Here is a 17,182-nt window from a genome sequence, read left to right as displayed (position 1 = left end):
ACATCCCCATTTGGCTTTTGGACCGTAAAAAGGTTGGAATAGAAGCCCAATCCCTGGTCCTTTGCGGGATCTATCATAATGACCTCCTGCGACAAAAGTCGCTCTAACGCTAGAAGGAGCGACTGCTTCTTCTCTGGGTCTCTGGGAACATTTGATCTGAGGAACCGAGGAGAAGGGAATTCCTGAAACTCCAGCTTGTACCCTAAGGTTACCGTGGAGACTACCCATCTGTCCTGGAAGTCCTCGTGCCAGAGCTCTGAGAACTGTCGCAGTCTTCCCCCCACTCGAGTGAGCGGGGGCGCCCCCTCATGCAGAGGTCTTAGTGTTTTGCCTAGTAGGCTTCTTTCCCCAGGACTTCTTTTGTCCCTGGGGTTGACTCCTGTCTCTGGACCCCGATGGAGGCGGCCGTCGAGACTGCCTGGAGGCTGAAGCCCCCGGCGCTGGAGAAAGAGTCCGTTTGAGAGAGGGACGCTTACTCTTCTTGACAGGTAAGAGAGTGCTTTTCCCACAAGAGATTCTCTTGATATAGTTATCCAAGTCCTCTCCAAACAACCTTGCACCACGAAATGGAAACCCAGCCAGTAGCTTCTTACATGGTGCTTCGGCTGACCAATTTTTCAACCATAGGATTCTACGTATATGCACCAACCCCAGTGAAAAAGACGGGAGGTTTGCACGATAGAATCTCTAATGGCGTCAACCACAAAGCATAAGGCCGCTGGAAGGTTAGCAAACCCCTGGGCCTGCTGTTCAGGTAATACTTTGATGACCTGCTTAACATGGTCTCTTAAGTATTGACAGACTCCAATCGCTGCTACTGCAGGTTGGGCCACTGATCCTGCTAAGGAGAAAACATCCTTCAATAGGGATTCCATCCTTTTATCTACAGGATCCCTGAGCATCTGAGCATTGTCTACAGGACAAGTCAGGCTATTATTTACGGAGGAAATGGCGGCATCAACAGCCGGTATTCCCCACATTTTAATAAACTTTTCTTCCATCGGATAAAGTGTTGAAAACTTTCTCGGCGGAAAAAAACGTTTGTCTGGGTGATCCCACTCAGAATAAATAAGCTTTTCAAGTAAAGTATGAACAGGAAAAGCATGTGCTGCTTGGAAAGGTTTCAGTGACCCCAAAGCAGAAGAGGATTCTTTAGCAGTTTCAGGTATGGGCAACTTAAATGTGGAGCGGACCAATCCAGTGAGGATCTGCACTAAGACTTTCTCCTCTTGGGAAGTCGCAGAAGGTCCCTCTCCACCTGAATCCTCCGAAGAGGAATCATCCATCCCATCCCGATCCTCTGAAAGGGATTCATCTCCTTTATCCCAGAACTCCTCTGTCTGAGGGTCTTGGGGAACAGAGGAAAGCCTAGTGCGTTTTCTTCCACTGAGTGAAGACGTAATCACGGCCATTAATCTTTCCTCTAGACCATTAATGGTTGAGGAAAAAACCTCTTGTGTAATATATACAGGGGCTGAAGTGCCAGAAGCAGGTGTAGCCCCTGACCCGATGGCTCTCCCTGGCTAGCCGTCCCTGGCCCATCTTTAGGGGGGGAGGATGCTGCCGACAGGGGGCCCTCAGAACCTGAACGAGATCCCCTAGTGTCTCTGGTTCCTGGGGTGCTTAAACCTCTTCTACCCATAGTGCAAAGCAACAAGGTGTGAGGTATACAAATGAACACTGCCCGCTGAGCGATGTAGTCTGGCTAAAAGCCTTGCTACCCAATGCTCAGTCTGGTGTTACTTCAGTAAATGCTGCCTAGGAGAATGCCTGTGTCCCACCTTACATGCGACCGTCAGCTCTGTGTCTCTCAGAAGGCTGAGTGCACCTGTACAGAGTGCCTTTAATAGCCTGCAGCTGGCCTGAGTGGGAGTCTAAACACTCTGTGCTGACATCCCGCCCCCTCCTCTACCGCCCCCCCCCCCCCCCCCTCGAGTTTTGAAAAAACCGAGCGCTTCCCGCACTGCCGACTCTCCTGTCATGCTTCTGGAGAAAAGGCTGGGGATGGGGGGGGGGGGGGGGGGAAGGAGGGAGACTGGTAACAAGATCTGCCTGAACGGCTATCTTCAGAGATGGTGGCCATTAGGCCGCAGAGCCCGGGTGGTATAACCACTTTCTAGACCCCTGTGGCCCCTCTCTAGCCTGGGGGGAACATTCAAACATGAGAAATCCCCCTTTCCACCTTACCTGCTTGCAGCCTGCTTTGAGATGCTGGGACATAATCAGCACTGAACACCTGAGACAGTCAGTCAGCATGTGTAGGTTTGTGCTCTTGGCAGCCCCCGGTGGTCACAATAGGCATAGCATGCATTTACCTTAAAGGAGAAAAGCCACTAGAACTCAAAAATTCTGTGGAATCTCCTCTTACCTTATCCAGCCGCAGGGTGCTGTTTACACAGACCCAATCTTCACCTCTCACGGTGTGCTCCGTTTGAAAAAACCGTCAGAGACTGGGGCCCCCATCAGTAGGGGGATCCAACAGTTCTGGGACCGTAAAGTACCTCGCCAGAAATTAGGAAGTTTAAAGCCATTTTCTGATCTGCGGGGTCCAGCTCTCTAAAAAGAGAAGCATTACGGGTAAAACCTCGTTTCTTCGGACACGAGGCCCGGGTACCATTCAATTCGGCCATGAAAAGACACTTTGAATGGATCCGGTTCGCCTGGCTTGCCCCAGTATAGGATCTTAAGATATTCCCTTTGGAGCTCAGCACAGGACATCTTTACACGTCCATCACCTAAGACACTGGCGTAAAAACTGAGGTATCCCTGCAAGAGGGAGGGATTATATAGGGGGTTGAACTTCCTGATAGGGTGTGCCAGTGTCCAATCACCAGTGATACCTATATAACCCATCAGTAATTACTGTGGCTCTGTGTCCCGTGATGTTCGAGAAAGAAAGTAGGTTTTTTCTCCGTCACACTTTTTCGGATCGGAGCAGGTCGGATGTCAGCGGACATGTCACCGCTGACATCCGACGCTCCATAGAGGTCTATGGAGCTTCCGTTCAGGTCAGCCTAAAAAACTGACAGGCGGACCTGAACGGATCATTCATGTGAAAGAGTCCTTAGGAGTAAAGCTAAATTTTAGATAACAAAATCCTAACAAGAATTCAACTACAGGTGAGTATAATTATCCATTAGACAGGTGTCCCAGCAGACAGTTGATTATAAAAAAGGGTGTTACTTAAAGAAAACCCCTTCCCATTTCATGCCTTCAGCAATGGCACCACATGGAAGAGAACTGTCACAAGGCTTGAGAAAGCAAATAATTTCTTTACACAAGAAAGGTGAAGGCTACAAGAAGATTAGCAAAGCTTTACTTATCAGTCAGAGTACTGTAGCAAAAGTCATACAAAAATGTAACAAAGATGGAACTGCAACCATCTCACAGAGACATGCAGACCATCCACGGAAGTGAACACCTTGACAGGAGCGTCTTCTGATGAGAAGGGTTGACGAAAATCACCACACAAGTTCACTGCAGTTAGCTAAAGAAGTAGAAAGCCAATCTGGGGTGATTGTTTCCTGTGACACAATACGGCGTACACTGCAGAGGAATGACATGCTTGGGTGTCATCCACGAAGGAAGCCTCTCCTAAAGCCCATGCACAAAAAAGCCTGCCTAGAATTTGCCAGGGCTCGTGCTGAAAAAGAAGACTACTGGGACTCTACTCTGGAGTGATGAGACCAAGAGAAATGTTTTTGGAACTGATAGATTCAAACTGTATGGCATCACAAAAGTGAGGAGTAGAAAGAAAAATGCATGGTGCCTACAGTGAAACATGATGGTGGCAGTGTCCTTCTGTGGGGCTGCATGAGTGCTGCTGATGTCGGGGAGCTGCATTTCATTGATGGTATCATGAATTCAGATATACTGCTCTATATTGAAAGAAGATGGTACCATCACTTTGTGCCCTTGGAGATCATTAGAGAATAGTTTGGAATGATGGACTTTATAGGCATAACACAGAAGATTAAAAAAGAATTTAAAGGGGTTGTAAAGGTATTTTTTTTATTTTTTAAAAATAACAAACATGTTATACTTACCTTCACTGTGCAGCTCGTTCTGCACAGAGTGGCCCCGAACCTGCTCTTCTGGGGTCCCTCGGCGGCTGTCTCAGCTCCTCCCCGCAATAATTAACCACCTTAATGCGAGGGAGCTCGCATGGTGGTTAGTTATTGCGGGCGCGCTCCCGTGATACAGCCGGCGGCTATAGCCGCTCGCTGTATCACTTGGCCCCACCCCCCAGCGCGCCGCGTCATTGGATGTGATTGACAGCAGCGCGAGCCAATGGCTGTGCTGCTTCCAATCCATCCACTGTAGCCAATCAGCGGCCAGGCTGAGCAGCGGAATCGAGGACGTGAACGAGCAGCCGAATTTCGAGGGGTCAGGTAAGTAAAACAGGGGGGCTGGGGACGGCGGTATGGTTAGTAGTTTTTTCACCTTAATGCATAGAATGCATTAAGGTGAAAAAATTTTTACCTTTACAACCCCTTTAAATATTTATTACAAAGAATAAAACTAAAAAACACATACATAGACTTACATATATTCACAGATAATACCTATGAGCATTTTAAATACACCATCTACATATTTAGTATATGTTTAAACAAATCGCAACAGGTTTCAAAAGAGACAGTGTAAAAAAATAGCTCGACTTTACACGGTCTCTTTTGAAACCTGTTACGAATGAACAAGTAAAATGACTGAACATCTGAATCTTGTTTAAACATATACTAAATATGTAGATGGTGTATTTAACGTGCTCATAGGTATTATCTGTGAATATATGCAAGTCTATGTATGTGTTTTTTTAGTTTTAATCTTTGTAATATTTAAATTCTTTTTTAATCTTCTGTGTTATGCCTATAAAGTCCATCATTCCAAACTATTCTCTAATGATCTCCAATATCGGGACTTGGCATTAACTATTTATTTGCCGTATCCACAGTGCCACTCTGTGGTGATATGATTTCTCTTAGACTTTGTGCCCTTGGTCATCGTGCACTTTTCCAACATAACAATGATCCAAAAACACACATCTAAGGCCACTGAAGAACAGGGTGAAAGTAATTCAGTGGCCAAGTATGTCTCCTGATCTGGACCCAAACACCTATGGGGAATTCTGAAGAGACAAGTTGAGCATCACTCTCCATCCAGCATCCAGGCTCTAAAAAGAGGTCGTCCTTAAAGAATGGAAAAAGATAGATGTTGCAATATATGTCACCAACTTGTTTATTCCATGCCTAGAAGACTTGGCGCTGTTCTTGCAAATCATGGAGGTCATACAAAATACTAGATTTAATAGTTTTTATTGTGGGGGTGTAGTCATCTTTGCATCAACTAATTTGAGCAAAACTGAAGTTTTTGTAAAATTGAAAAATAAATAGTCCTGGTGTTCATTGAGAAATTGATTAAAATGTCACGATCCTCCGACAAGACCTTGGGAACATGAATATCTGAAATCTCACAAGACAACCCTATTGTGCCATATAGTAGCTTTTTTTTTTTATGTGAGATCCTGTTTCCAGGATCTTGCTGTAAGGAATGTAATCTTGTCCTTGCCGAAGTGTCTCGGGTAAAAGGAATCATACGACATTTTATCATGAATATTGGGGCCTTAGGTCTAAGCAGATCTTACTTTTTAGTGCAGGGGTGGCTCAGGCAGACCTCAGAACTATGCTCTTCTCCTTCAGCGCACCTGCATTGCGTTTCTATTACAGGTTGTAACGCTGCCAAGATCCCTGCTATTAGCAGGGAGCAAAATCAAATAAGCTGTTGAAAACGAAAGCGATATTTTTTTCTGTAAACGTTTATGAATAACTCCACAATGCCTGCAGGTATAAAAAGGTCAGTGAAGGCTTATTTTAAAGCCCATGTACTGATTACTGCTGGCCACCAGCCTTACCGTTCTCTCCCTACACTTTAACAAGTCCTCTCCTATATTGAAATGGATTACTCGATTCCCTGCAAAACTGCATATCCACAATAAAACCTTTTGAAGATGCAGCAGCCATCTTGGTCCTGCCTTCATTTCCTGTCTGAACCACTTTCACCATTTACCAGTTACCTCCTCTTGATCTGTACTGTCATTGGCCCTATCTCAAAGCTATTAGCTTTCTCTTTCATCATTGTTCCCAAGTGTTCCATAAAAGAACATATCCTGGCATCCCTTTAGAAGAGTGTGCTCAAACAACCAATCAGCTAAATCTGCTGCATCCAGTGGCCAGCAGGGATGAGTATGTGTGTCTAAAGGGATGCGGGATGTAATCTTTCAAAAAATTTCAAGGGAAGATCCGAGGCAGGGTTCTGTAATGTTAACTGTAGCTTGCCAGCCTCTCCCAAACAACAGCAGACAGATCAGTGATGACATCACTGCATCTCAAAAAAGTCATTTGTGTTGATCCGTGAAGAGATACAATGGGAGTTATTATATGCATGCACTACACTTCAGCTTTAGGAATATGCAAGTATTTCAAATATCTGTAGCCTGGTCAGGATTACTTTAACTACCACTTAATGTCAATTGCTCAGATCTGCCCATCTGTCAGTCACTGGGCTAAAAGCATTGATCAAGCCAGCGAAGACACTGCAACATAGAAGGCCTGCATGAAGACAAATAAGCAGAGTCTATATGTATACACCATTGTTACTAATCACAAGGCTTTGTGTGTGTTATTCACCTGTTCTGTTATTTTATTGTCTGTTACTTGAGAGCGAATATCAGAAGACCAGATGAGACTTTGCGAGCACTCCACTGGGACGCCATTCACCATCAGTGACCTCACTTTTTCTCCATCTGCTGAGTCAAGAGAAAGCAGACATATCTGTCCATCAACAGACAACTCTGTGCACATCCCCAGAATACAAACAAGAAATACATTGAAACAAACATTTTTATTCTGCAGCATACACTTGGCATTGTTAATTAATTTGTTAGGTTATATCCAAGTGTGTATAAAACAGATCTGCAGGCATCCGCAGAGTAATCATGTTTTTATGCCACAGGACACCTAATGAGTTACTATGCTAGTGTAGCTCTGACATATCCCAGACGGTCCAGCTGTGGTCACTGGTCAAACTATGGATTGTTTGAATAGTCAGAAGGAATGTTCCTAAAGATCAAAGCATTATGAGCGATTCACAAGCTTGCCACTTTTCAGCCAAAGTACTGTAGGTTAAATGCTTATGAACTTGATAAACATTTTTTGATTATGGAGTCTCATTTGCAAACAAACCTTCCCCCCTCACTCTCACCACCTCCGCCACCCGCCCCACAGGAGACAGACAGGAAGGCGGCCTTATTACCTTAGGACAGTGGTTCTCAACTCCTGTCCTCAAGACCCACTAACAGGCCAGGTTTGCAAGATAACTGAAATTCATCACAGGGTATATAATTTGCTGCTCAGTGATTGTAGTATTGTAGTCTGCATCTCCCCAAGGTAATACTTAAAATCTGGCCTGTTAGTGGGTCCTGAGGACAAGAGTTGAGAACCACTGCCTTAGGAGATGACATGGATCATCGAGGAGGAGGGGTAGGGCTGCTGCTCCTCGCTCCAGCCGAGGGAAGAGCTGGGGCTTCTCCTCCCGGCCAAACAGGAAGTGGGTTCTGAGACCCAATTGGCCTAGAGTCCTAAGACTTACTGGCCAATCGGGTCGCAGGACCCACTTCCTGCTTGACCGGGAGGAGAATCAGGAAGACAATAGCGAATTATTATTTGCTTTTGTTACAAAACTGGGTGGGCTCAGGGTGCATTGCTCAGACTCTAATCATGTGCTTCCAAAAAAAAACCCCATTGAAATCTATGCGTCCAGCGTGGAGATTAGGGGGCTGGACGCATGGATTAGGGGGGTGGCGCCCCTGCGCCCTGCATTAAAGGCCGCCACTGGTCCTGTGTAAACTCTGACCAGGCCAACCTGGAGATTACAGTGGACAGTAAAAGGGAAGACAAGTATAAATAGTATGCACAGGCACCATTTAAGTGATTCTGTTGTGTTGCTCTACATGAGCAAAGCTTGGGTTCAAATTTCTTTGTGCAGCCTGCCATGTGCTTTTCCACACACCACGGGGTTGAGTTATACCCGAAGCAATTCTCATAGGTGGTTTCATCATGTAATAAATGATGCCAGGAATCTGGTTTCCATGGATTTTCCTTGCTCCATAACTTCCATAAGGCTGGCGCATGGCAGTAAAAATAATCCTCCGCTTTAAAGGCCCCTTTCACACAGGCGATTCAATCAAGTCCACCTGTCAGTTTGTCAGGCAGACCTGATCAGACCCTCCAGGCTCTTCTATGGAGTGGCAGATGTCAGCAGACACAAGTTCGCTGACACCCGCCGTAATCCGATCCCATTCTGTCGGCCAAGAAACAGACAGATGGGGGAACCTATTCCCTATCCGTCTGGCGGATCGTATGGAAATGGACAGGCGGGCCGTTTCCATCCAATCACCCCATAGAGGACAGCAGGCTGTATCCATGTTTGCTCTGCATAGGGGAGCCGACACAGACTTGTCATCCAGCTGCTCAGCAGGGATCAGTGGAGAGATCCCCCACTGAGCAAGTGAATTTCGTTTCACAGAGATACCCTTGTGAAAGGGCCCAAACAGTGTTTTCAGTTTGTGGTATTTGGCTGTAGTTCAGTTTGAACAATATATAGTATCGTAGTATATAGTGTCATAGGTTGCCAAGGGAAAAGTCCACTTTCCTCTAAAGTCCTTACTTCAGCTCTATTCAAAGAATACAAAATTAACCCCCCCAAGCCTCCACTGCTCTCATGTTAACTGCACAGTGGAAGGCAGCTTAGTGCTGGGTGGAAGGCAGGGGGCGGTAGCCATCTCAGCGATTGGTTGCTAGGTGTCCCAGAGGACACAGCATTGGGGAGTACAGAGGCCACTACTGCGGGGTGTAACCTGAAGGGGGGCAGAGGACACTATTGTGACACAATGTTCTTCATGCCATCTTTTTATTGGCAGCTTGGATGTTTTAAAGCACCCCAGGAAATTTGCTTTCTTCCATATTTTCCAGGTAGATCTCAACCTTTAAAAAAGGATGCCTACCCCACATGTAACCACTTGTAGCTGATGTATTTCTCTTAGTAAAGAGAAATCTCATTATTGGCCTAACATTTTTCTCTGTAATTGATGGACCCAGTTTTACCCTCCTCTGCCACCTTACATGTAGCTCCCGCATTTCCTCACTTATTCCTAGTCCTTTTAATCCAGGACTGTTAAGCCATTCCTTTCATTACTCTCTTCACAGTACATGAGATAACATTACATAAAACATTAATAATGATCACAAATGGTCAAAGATGGCCAAGATGAATAGTTCAGACAGACACATGAAGGGCAGACAATACTATTCCAGTTGGCCTTGCCAGGATTTGAACCTGGGTCATCTGTATGGCAAGACAGAGGCTCCCACCGAGCACAAGGCCAGCAATAGCTTGATCCTTCTACAAAAACATTATACATGTAGACAATTCTATATGTATACACATAATAGTCAGAGGATTCACCTTCATACTGTTGGAGATTTGGCACAGATTTGGTCCTCTTCTTAGGTAAATTGACTCTTGGATCTCCAACTGTGAGACCCAAAACAGTTCCTGGTGGAATCTGTGCTGGTGAGGTTATTCCTGGAAATAAGTCATGTGCAGATAGGTTTGAGAAATAGGAATGAAATATCCTGTTCAGTGACCAAGTACAATTTCTCAAAGCAAAGGTTATTGAACCAGGATATCTGAAGTCTGCCCCAGCCAAAACAAGCACTGCCTTCCAAAGATATGAACTGTTTGCCCAAATACAGAATAGTCTTTAGGGGGGGTCAGAACCTGGCAGGGGTGTGGGGAATCATTACGCTACCTAAACAGAACTACAAAATACTTTAGTTAAAACAGTTTAAAATACATGTACTTAAACTATATACATGCTGACTGCCTGCAGTTCCACTTTAAGTGTTCAGCATTTTTGTGCATGTGCATGTTTTTGTTTTTAAAAGCTTTGAATAGCTTAAGGAATTACTAGTCTGTCTAGTTTTTAAATGCGGTGTAAAATATATAATATTTGCCTTGGCAAGCTCTATAGGTCACCAGACATCAGTACAGTGGACCAGGAAATGTATTCACCTTAAAATGGAAATTGATAGAGAAAATGAACCAATCAGTCCAGTAGGCATGTGAAACCACTAAAACTATAACAGAAGCCCAAAGGAGTTTGACAACTACTGGGAAGTCAGCTGCAGAACACCAGAATAAACAATGAGGGCTTTAACAGATGGCCGTGCCCCTCTTTGAGAAACCTGTGCTGACAGCATGCCATTAAGATACTCAGACTTCAAAAAGTTCTGATCAAGAGTTCTAAGGGTATTGACTTTCATTAATGGCATACCAATTAAAGAACAGAAAATACAAAAAAGAGAAGCTCCACCCAAAAAAGGGGAAGCTCTACTTGTCTGCACCCTCCTCCCCCCTCCACTGCCACATTTAGCACTTTTTTAGAGGGTACCTGATTTTGACAGAGTTCAGCCCCCCCTCCTTCCCGTGAAGTCTTCTAGGAAACATCACAGATCCCAGAAGACTAGGGGACCATTCACAAGGCGCAGCGCGACTCGCGCATGTGCAGTAGGAAACAGGCAGTAGAGTAGCATGATTTAAAATTTGCCTTCAGTGTGAACGGGGGCTAAAACCTGACTTCAGAGTGTTTGTTGTGATTTGTGAGGATTTTAGCGAACCAATAAGTTTACATTATGGGGCCTGATATGACACTGTCAAATAGAAAGACTCAAACACCTGAATGGAAAGCGGATAGTCTTGATGCAGACCAGAACCATCACTCTCCTACGGCACCATGCTAAATTCTGTTGCAAAGAAGTTTAGCACCCAACAATACGCTCCTTTGCATTTATTGCTATGTGTCCATCATGCAAAGATCTGCTATATACCCCAAAGATCTGTCAAAGAAATAATAGAGAAAGCACCCCAAGCCCCCAGGGTGTACCTTGCAGTAAATGGAAGAGGGAGCTCTGCTGGTCATGAAGGAGATTATCTGAATGCTGACTGTAGTCTTCCCACCAGCTGTGGGGTCCGCGATCTTCAGTTTTCTGTGGATAAAAATAAAGAGGTTTCTAGACTACAAACTAGCCCAAAAGTGTCTATTGAGGCAACAAACTGCAAGCATAAGGCCATATGCACACAGGAGGTTTTCTTTCCCTCTCCCCTGGAAGTCTTTTCTCCAGGGGAGGAAAAAAACGCACCTAAGGCCATGTTTTACAGGAGCATTTACGCACAATCGTGCATTTGGTGTTAAGGCATTCTCTTGCCCAGAATAATTTATTCTGGTCATTAAAAAGCATTAACGCACCTAAAAACCAATAGGTACATTTGGCATTCTTTCCGCTCAAAGGCTATCCTCTTCTGAATGCGCAAGTGAGGGTTTTTTTTCTGCTGCCTCTAAACGCCTATGCATGCATGCACACATAAGCTAACATAGAGGGGCATTTAGAGGCAAAAAAAAAAAGAGAAACGCCCTTAAAAGTGGCATTTTTGACACCCAGTGCACATAGGGCCAAAGATGGTAGTCAACAGCATATTATAGTAAAGGCTCACTTTGTGGACTGGGGCAGGATGCAGAGCATCATTGAGCACACAGTTAGAGAGGGGACCAACAAGGCGATACCGCACTATTTCCATAGTCAGGTCCCTGTAAAATAAAATAAAAAAAATATTTAAAAAGGCAAACAAAACATTGTAAAAAAACTTAAGCTTTGTTACTTTTCAATTCTGCATAAGAATTACACAACACAAAGTTAAAAAAAATACTGTACTCATTTCAACTGCATATTGAAATTCAGTGGCAAGTTTGGCAACTTCATACGACTTTTTGCAGTATAACAATCAAATTTCACAGAAATTAACAAATAGACTTCCATTTCCAGGTATTACAATACAGCAATCATGCTTATTCGATGCCAGAGCTGGTTTTGCATTTTTTGCACACGTTTAAAAAAATCATTTTAAGCCCAAAGATTATACAAAACCCCAAAAACATTATACATATTTTTTTCTGCAAACAGACACCCTCCTAGAGAATAAAATAGTGGTCGTTCCAATTTTTTAGGTCACTTGATATAACCACAAAAAGGTCTAGGAAACACAAAATTTCAGTAACACACACTAAAGTGAATTTTAGGGAAAACACACACACACAACTACCCAACATTCAAACCTTAAAATTAGTGGCAACAAAGCTTTAGTACCATATATTTTCTATAGGTGATACTTCAAAAGCCCCCTATATGTCATCCATTTACTGTTACAGGGGAGATCTTGTACTAGCATTATTGCTCTCACTCCGGCGTGCACGGTAATATGCAACATGTATCGCAATCGATGTTTTACGCATAGGCACCCTCGATTTTATGTGCTTGCCTGTAACTTTTTTTTCCTTACATAAAGAAAAAGTGCCCTATGTGATGATTTCTAGGTGACAGGTTCTCTTAAATAAGACATGCAGGGTGGTAAAGTTGTGATAAACTCCCATCTCTGGCTTTTACCTATAGGCAAGCTTATAATAAGGCTTACCTATAGGTAGTGTAAATATCCCCCCCCCCCCCCCCCCCCACTGTCAGGTCTGTACGACAGAAAAAGGCTTAAAGTGATTGTAAAGTCTTTTTTTTTTGTTAAAAAACACACACACACACTACTTACCTCCTCTATGCAGTGGTTTTGCACAGAGCAGCCCAGATCCTCCTCTTCTTGGGTCCCTCGTTGGCACTCCTGGCCCCTCCCTCCTGTTGGGTGCCCCCCAAAGCAGCCAGCTTGCTATGGGGGCACCTTAGCCAAGTCACAGCCCCTCGTGTCCATTCAGACATGGAGCTGTGGCCTGGTCCCTTTTCTCTCCTAGAATAGAATGCAAGATAAAAAAACCTTCTGCCTTTACAACCACTTTCAAATTTGTGAGGAAACAAATGTTGGACTGGGGCATCTCGCTAATGTCCCTTCCGACTTTCAGAAACTGGAAGATCTAGAACTGGGATTTTACAGGCACTCCAACCATACTCAAAAATAACCCTATTCACTTAAAAGTAGATAGCAGCAGAGACTTGAGATCGCAGCTTCATCTGGTTCTTACAGCATTTACAGCTGCAGCATGACCCACTGTGATATTGCACATGCACAAGGGTGGCTATAAACTGTATAGCCAGCCAATGCTTTTCACATTTCTACTCACTTTGCCTGGTAAAACGGATGTCACAAAGAGAAAATTAAGGAAAATCTCTCTAATGGAGCTGTGAATAGCAGTAAAAATTTGTTTAAACCCATCAAAAAACTAAAAAGAAATTGTTAGCTGGATATGCACATGAAACCTTCTCTTAGCCCTGTGGGGGCAGGTAACCCATTATTTTCATTGCAGCATCTTGTGTAGAACCTCACAGGGGCATATAAACACTGCCTGCTGCTCAGTAGTGTGCGGGAGATTGGGTGAATTGAAGATCTGGAGGCTATATCGCCATCTGCAGAGTCATTCACAAGTTGGACAAGTCTACATAAACTTACTTACTTAGGCTTTATTTGCACGGGCACTTACACCCATAGTCCATGAATAGGCTGTGTCTAAGTATCTGGATATGCAACGAAGGCAGCACATTCTTGTCTATGGGAACACTATGCATGCACAGTACAAAGTAATTTGTCCCAATTTGAAAGATATGCAAGTGAGCGGGTCTGAATACACACTGTACATTTGGGGCCACTCACTCGCACTACTGTCATATTGGAACAAGCTGCTCTGTTTGTGCAGCTGCTGCCGTAGACATCAATGGGCTGCCTGCATGCAGTACCTGGCATCTACAGCCAGGTGAAGACATGGCCCATTCATGGACTACTGGTCTAAGTGTCCGTGTGAATAAGACTTAATAGTCACATAAATCACGTAGCAAGGGGAAAAAAAAAAAAAATAAATACATTTTAAAAAAATCACATACTGAATTGTGATGGAAGTTTGGGTGGATGTCCATTGGTATGGGTCAGGACAGTCTCTTGTTCCGTCACCAATTATCTTTTTTACTGGCACAGCTTTCTCCCCTTCTTTATCCTGCATCTTTCTCTTCTTGCCCGCCTTTTTCACAGTTGCTGGTTTCTCCTCCTGGGGAGGATCAGCTGGCAGTGATGGAGTGTACACAGCATTATCTGGCCTGTCCTCACATACACACACAAGTCTCAGTTCCTTCAATATGTCCTGATAAAAAAACAAGCATATAATCTGTTACTGTAAGGTAAAGGTGCTCAACCCTTTGAAGAGCAAGGACCACTTAAGTGATTTGGTAACCGGTCGCGGGCCACAATGAACTATGGGTTTTTTCTAGGCCCCAAGCTACAACTGCCCTTACTGTCCTGAGCCCCCATGAGGCTGCTTTCACACTGATGCACTGCTGTTTACCCTCACCATGGGTCTAGTGCAGTGCACCTGCAGCTTTCCTGTGGGTATGCTGCATTTTGCCAGACTTCTATTACATCTTGCTGGTGTGGTGTCCTTTCTAAAATTGCACCAAAACTCCTGAATGCAGTGCTTTCAGAAAGTGCACCAAACTCGCAGGTTTTATAGTAGAAGTCTCTGTCTTAGTGCAGCTAACCCACAGGTACACCCATGGACCAGAGTGAAAGCCGGCTAATGACCTTTTTTTGAAACTGCTCATATGCCCATTAAGTGCCGTGTATGTGATGTTTAATACATTGAGCCTTTCCTCTTCCAGTTTCTGCTGGCATCGCTCTCCAGACTACTAGAAAGGTCCCAGGTGAAGTGCACTTGGTATCACTCCGCTTGGGATAGGAGCCGGTGCTACAAAGGAAGTGTCAGCATATATGTGCCTCCGGCTCCCTCTGTGACCACCTTCTTCCTCTGCTGTCAGCGAAACTACCCGCTCACTGTCACAACGGGGGATCGGGGGGTGGGGGTGCAGGGACTGCTGCAACAGTAACATGTTACGAAGGGGAACTTATCCTTTAACCACTTAAGGACCGGCAGGGCGGCACTCCGGCTTGAAATGTACCTGTATGATTTTGTGCACAGGGTCTGGGCCGCCCCCGACCCACTGTGATTGGACACAGTGGAACTCTCCAATCTTTGACAGGAGAGGCAGAACGGCAGTCTGCCTATGTAAAACAAGGCAGACCGCTGTTCTGTCAGAGAGGAAGATGAAGATCTTGTATTTCTGCTAAGCAGAAACACAGATCTCCGTTTTCTTCCAGTTAAGCCACCCCCCCACAGTCAGAAAGCACTCCATTAAAAAACACTTAAAGCAAAGCAGAGTTCCACCCAAAAGTGGAGTTTCCGCTCATTTGTTTCTTCACCCCCTCCGAGGCCACAATTGGCACCTTCCTGGGGGGGGGGGGGGGGGGGGCAGGATACCTGTTCCCACTTCTGGGAGCCACAGTCGCGGATATTAACATCACCACTTGGCTCCCTCCTCCCGTCGCTGGGCCAGTAGGAGAGAGGAGCGAAGCCTCGTGCATGTGCAGTAGGGCTTCCAGCGTGAAGCCGTAAGGCTACACTACCGGGTTCCCTTACCCGCAATGGCGGCGGCATGCATCCGACAGCTGATGGAAACATCAGCTGCGGTGCTGACATCTCTGGACTCCAGGACAGGTAAGTGTCCTATTATTAAAAGCCAGCAGCTGCAGTATGTGTAGCTGCTGGCTTTTAATTTTTGCAGTGGAGTGAGGACCTCTGCTTTAACCCTTTGATCACCCCCTGTTAACCCCTTGTCTACCAGTGTCATTAGTACAGCAAGTGCATTTTTATAGCACTGATCCCCAAAAAGTGTCACCCGAGTGTCCGATTTGTCTGCTGCAATGTCGCAATCCTGCTAAAAATCGCTGATCACCGACATAACTAGTAAAAAAATAAATAAAAATTCCATAAATCTATCCCATAGTTTGTATTAATATAAGCTTATTGGGATTTTTTTTTTTTTACCAAAAAAACATGTAGCCGAATACATATTGGCCTAAATTGATGAATTAGATTTTTTACATTTTTTTATTAGATAGGTTTTATAGCAGAAAGTAAAAAAATTTTTGTTTTTTTTCAAAATTGACAGTCTTTGTTTATAGTGCAAAAAATGGAGGAAAAAAAAAAAAAAGCAGATGTGATCAAATACCACCAAAAGAAAGCTCTATTTGTGGGTGAAAAAAAAACATCAATTTTATTTGGGTACAGCATCGCACGACTGCGCAATTGTCAGTTAAAATAGTGCAGTGCCGCATCACATAAAATGGCCTGGTCACGAAGGGGGTAAACCTTCCAGGGCTTAAGTGGTTAAGTAAAAAAAAAAAAGGACATCTTTCCAGTAATGTGTCATTGTTAGAAACTGTGCAGTGTTTAGGTCTGTGCCCTCGTTCCTAAAAGACTACATCCAGGGAGAGGGGGAAGACAAAATTTCTCCGAAGGGATCTTTGGGTTTCTACTTCAAATAGGCTGCATTCACAACTGAGCGTTTTAAAGTCGCATGTTTTTGCACAGGTCATCGATGTAAAAAAAAAAAAAAAAAAAAAAAAAGCAGAAAAACGCCTGTAATCTGCCCCAAAGAAGCTCATGTTCTTTGAGCTTAAGGCATTTTTTCCGGCATTTTGCTTCAAGTGACAAAACGCTCAGATGTGAACAGGTGCCATTGAAATGAATGATATTTTGCTTGTTAGGCGTTTTTCAGGCTTTTTATGAGCTGAAAACGCTCAGGTGTGAATGTAGCCTTATAGAAACTTGAAATCATTACCGGTTTCAGGGCAGGATGCATCCATATCCACAGCTGCCTTATCTCACATGATGACTCTGGGATAGATTTGGGTTTCCAGATGAAGTCAACAGGTCCCAAAGCTTCATCAGGGTATTTATCAGCTTTGTATAGAATCAGAGAGCCCTGCCTCCTACCAGACAGACAAGGCACAGCAGCAAAAGTTGGACCTGGAACAAACAGAAAACAGAAAACTACAACATATCTGTTAACAAACGGTCACCAGGTCTATTCTGGAGAGATGTATGTTCTCTTCCATTACAATGTGTACCAACTAAAGAAATCTCTGCACCCTCATCTCATCCACAGAATGGCAAAACAGAGAACAAAGGGGAATGATTACATGTTATGCCGCGTACACACGGTCGGACTTTCTATCCTACTTGGTC

At 44.4% G+C, this 17,182-nt stretch overlaps 1 protein-coding gene across 2 annotated transcripts in view; it reads right to left on the bottom strand.

Annotated features, from left to right (window-relative positions):
- Positions 1-17,182, bottom strand: part of POP1 (POP1 homolog, ribonuclease P/MRP subunit) — a 44,937-nt gene that overhangs the window by 13,710 nt on the left and 14,045 nt on the right. The window contains exons 7-12 of one of the 2 annotated variants that reach the window (XM_073632020.1): positions 16,776-16,963; positions 13,989-14,242; positions 11,611-11,704; positions 11,003-11,105; positions 9,523-9,642; positions 6,687-6,805 (exon numbers count right to left, since the gene is read on the bottom strand). In XM_073632020.1, the coding sequence (XP_073488121.1) occupies positions 6,687-6,805; positions 9,523-9,642; positions 11,003-11,105; positions 11,611-11,704; positions 13,989-14,242; positions 16,776-16,963 (878 nt within the window). The remainder of the gene's footprint in view (positions 1-6,686; positions 6,806-9,522; positions 9,643-11,002; positions 11,106-11,610; positions 11,705-13,988; positions 14,243-16,775; positions 16,964-17,182) is intronic. The other variant, XM_073632021.1, reaches the window with a different exon arrangement.

The sequence above is a fragment of the Aquarana catesbeiana genome, linkage group LG05 (genome assembly GCF_042186555.1).
Source record: "Aquarana catesbeiana isolate 2022-GZ linkage group LG05, ASM4218655v1, whole genome shotgun sequence".
In the NCBI taxonomy this organism is placed as follows: domain Eukaryota; kingdom Metazoa; phylum Chordata; class Amphibia; order Anura; family Ranidae; genus Aquarana; species Aquarana catesbeiana.
This window is presented reverse-complemented; position numbering and strand designations above follow the sequence as displayed.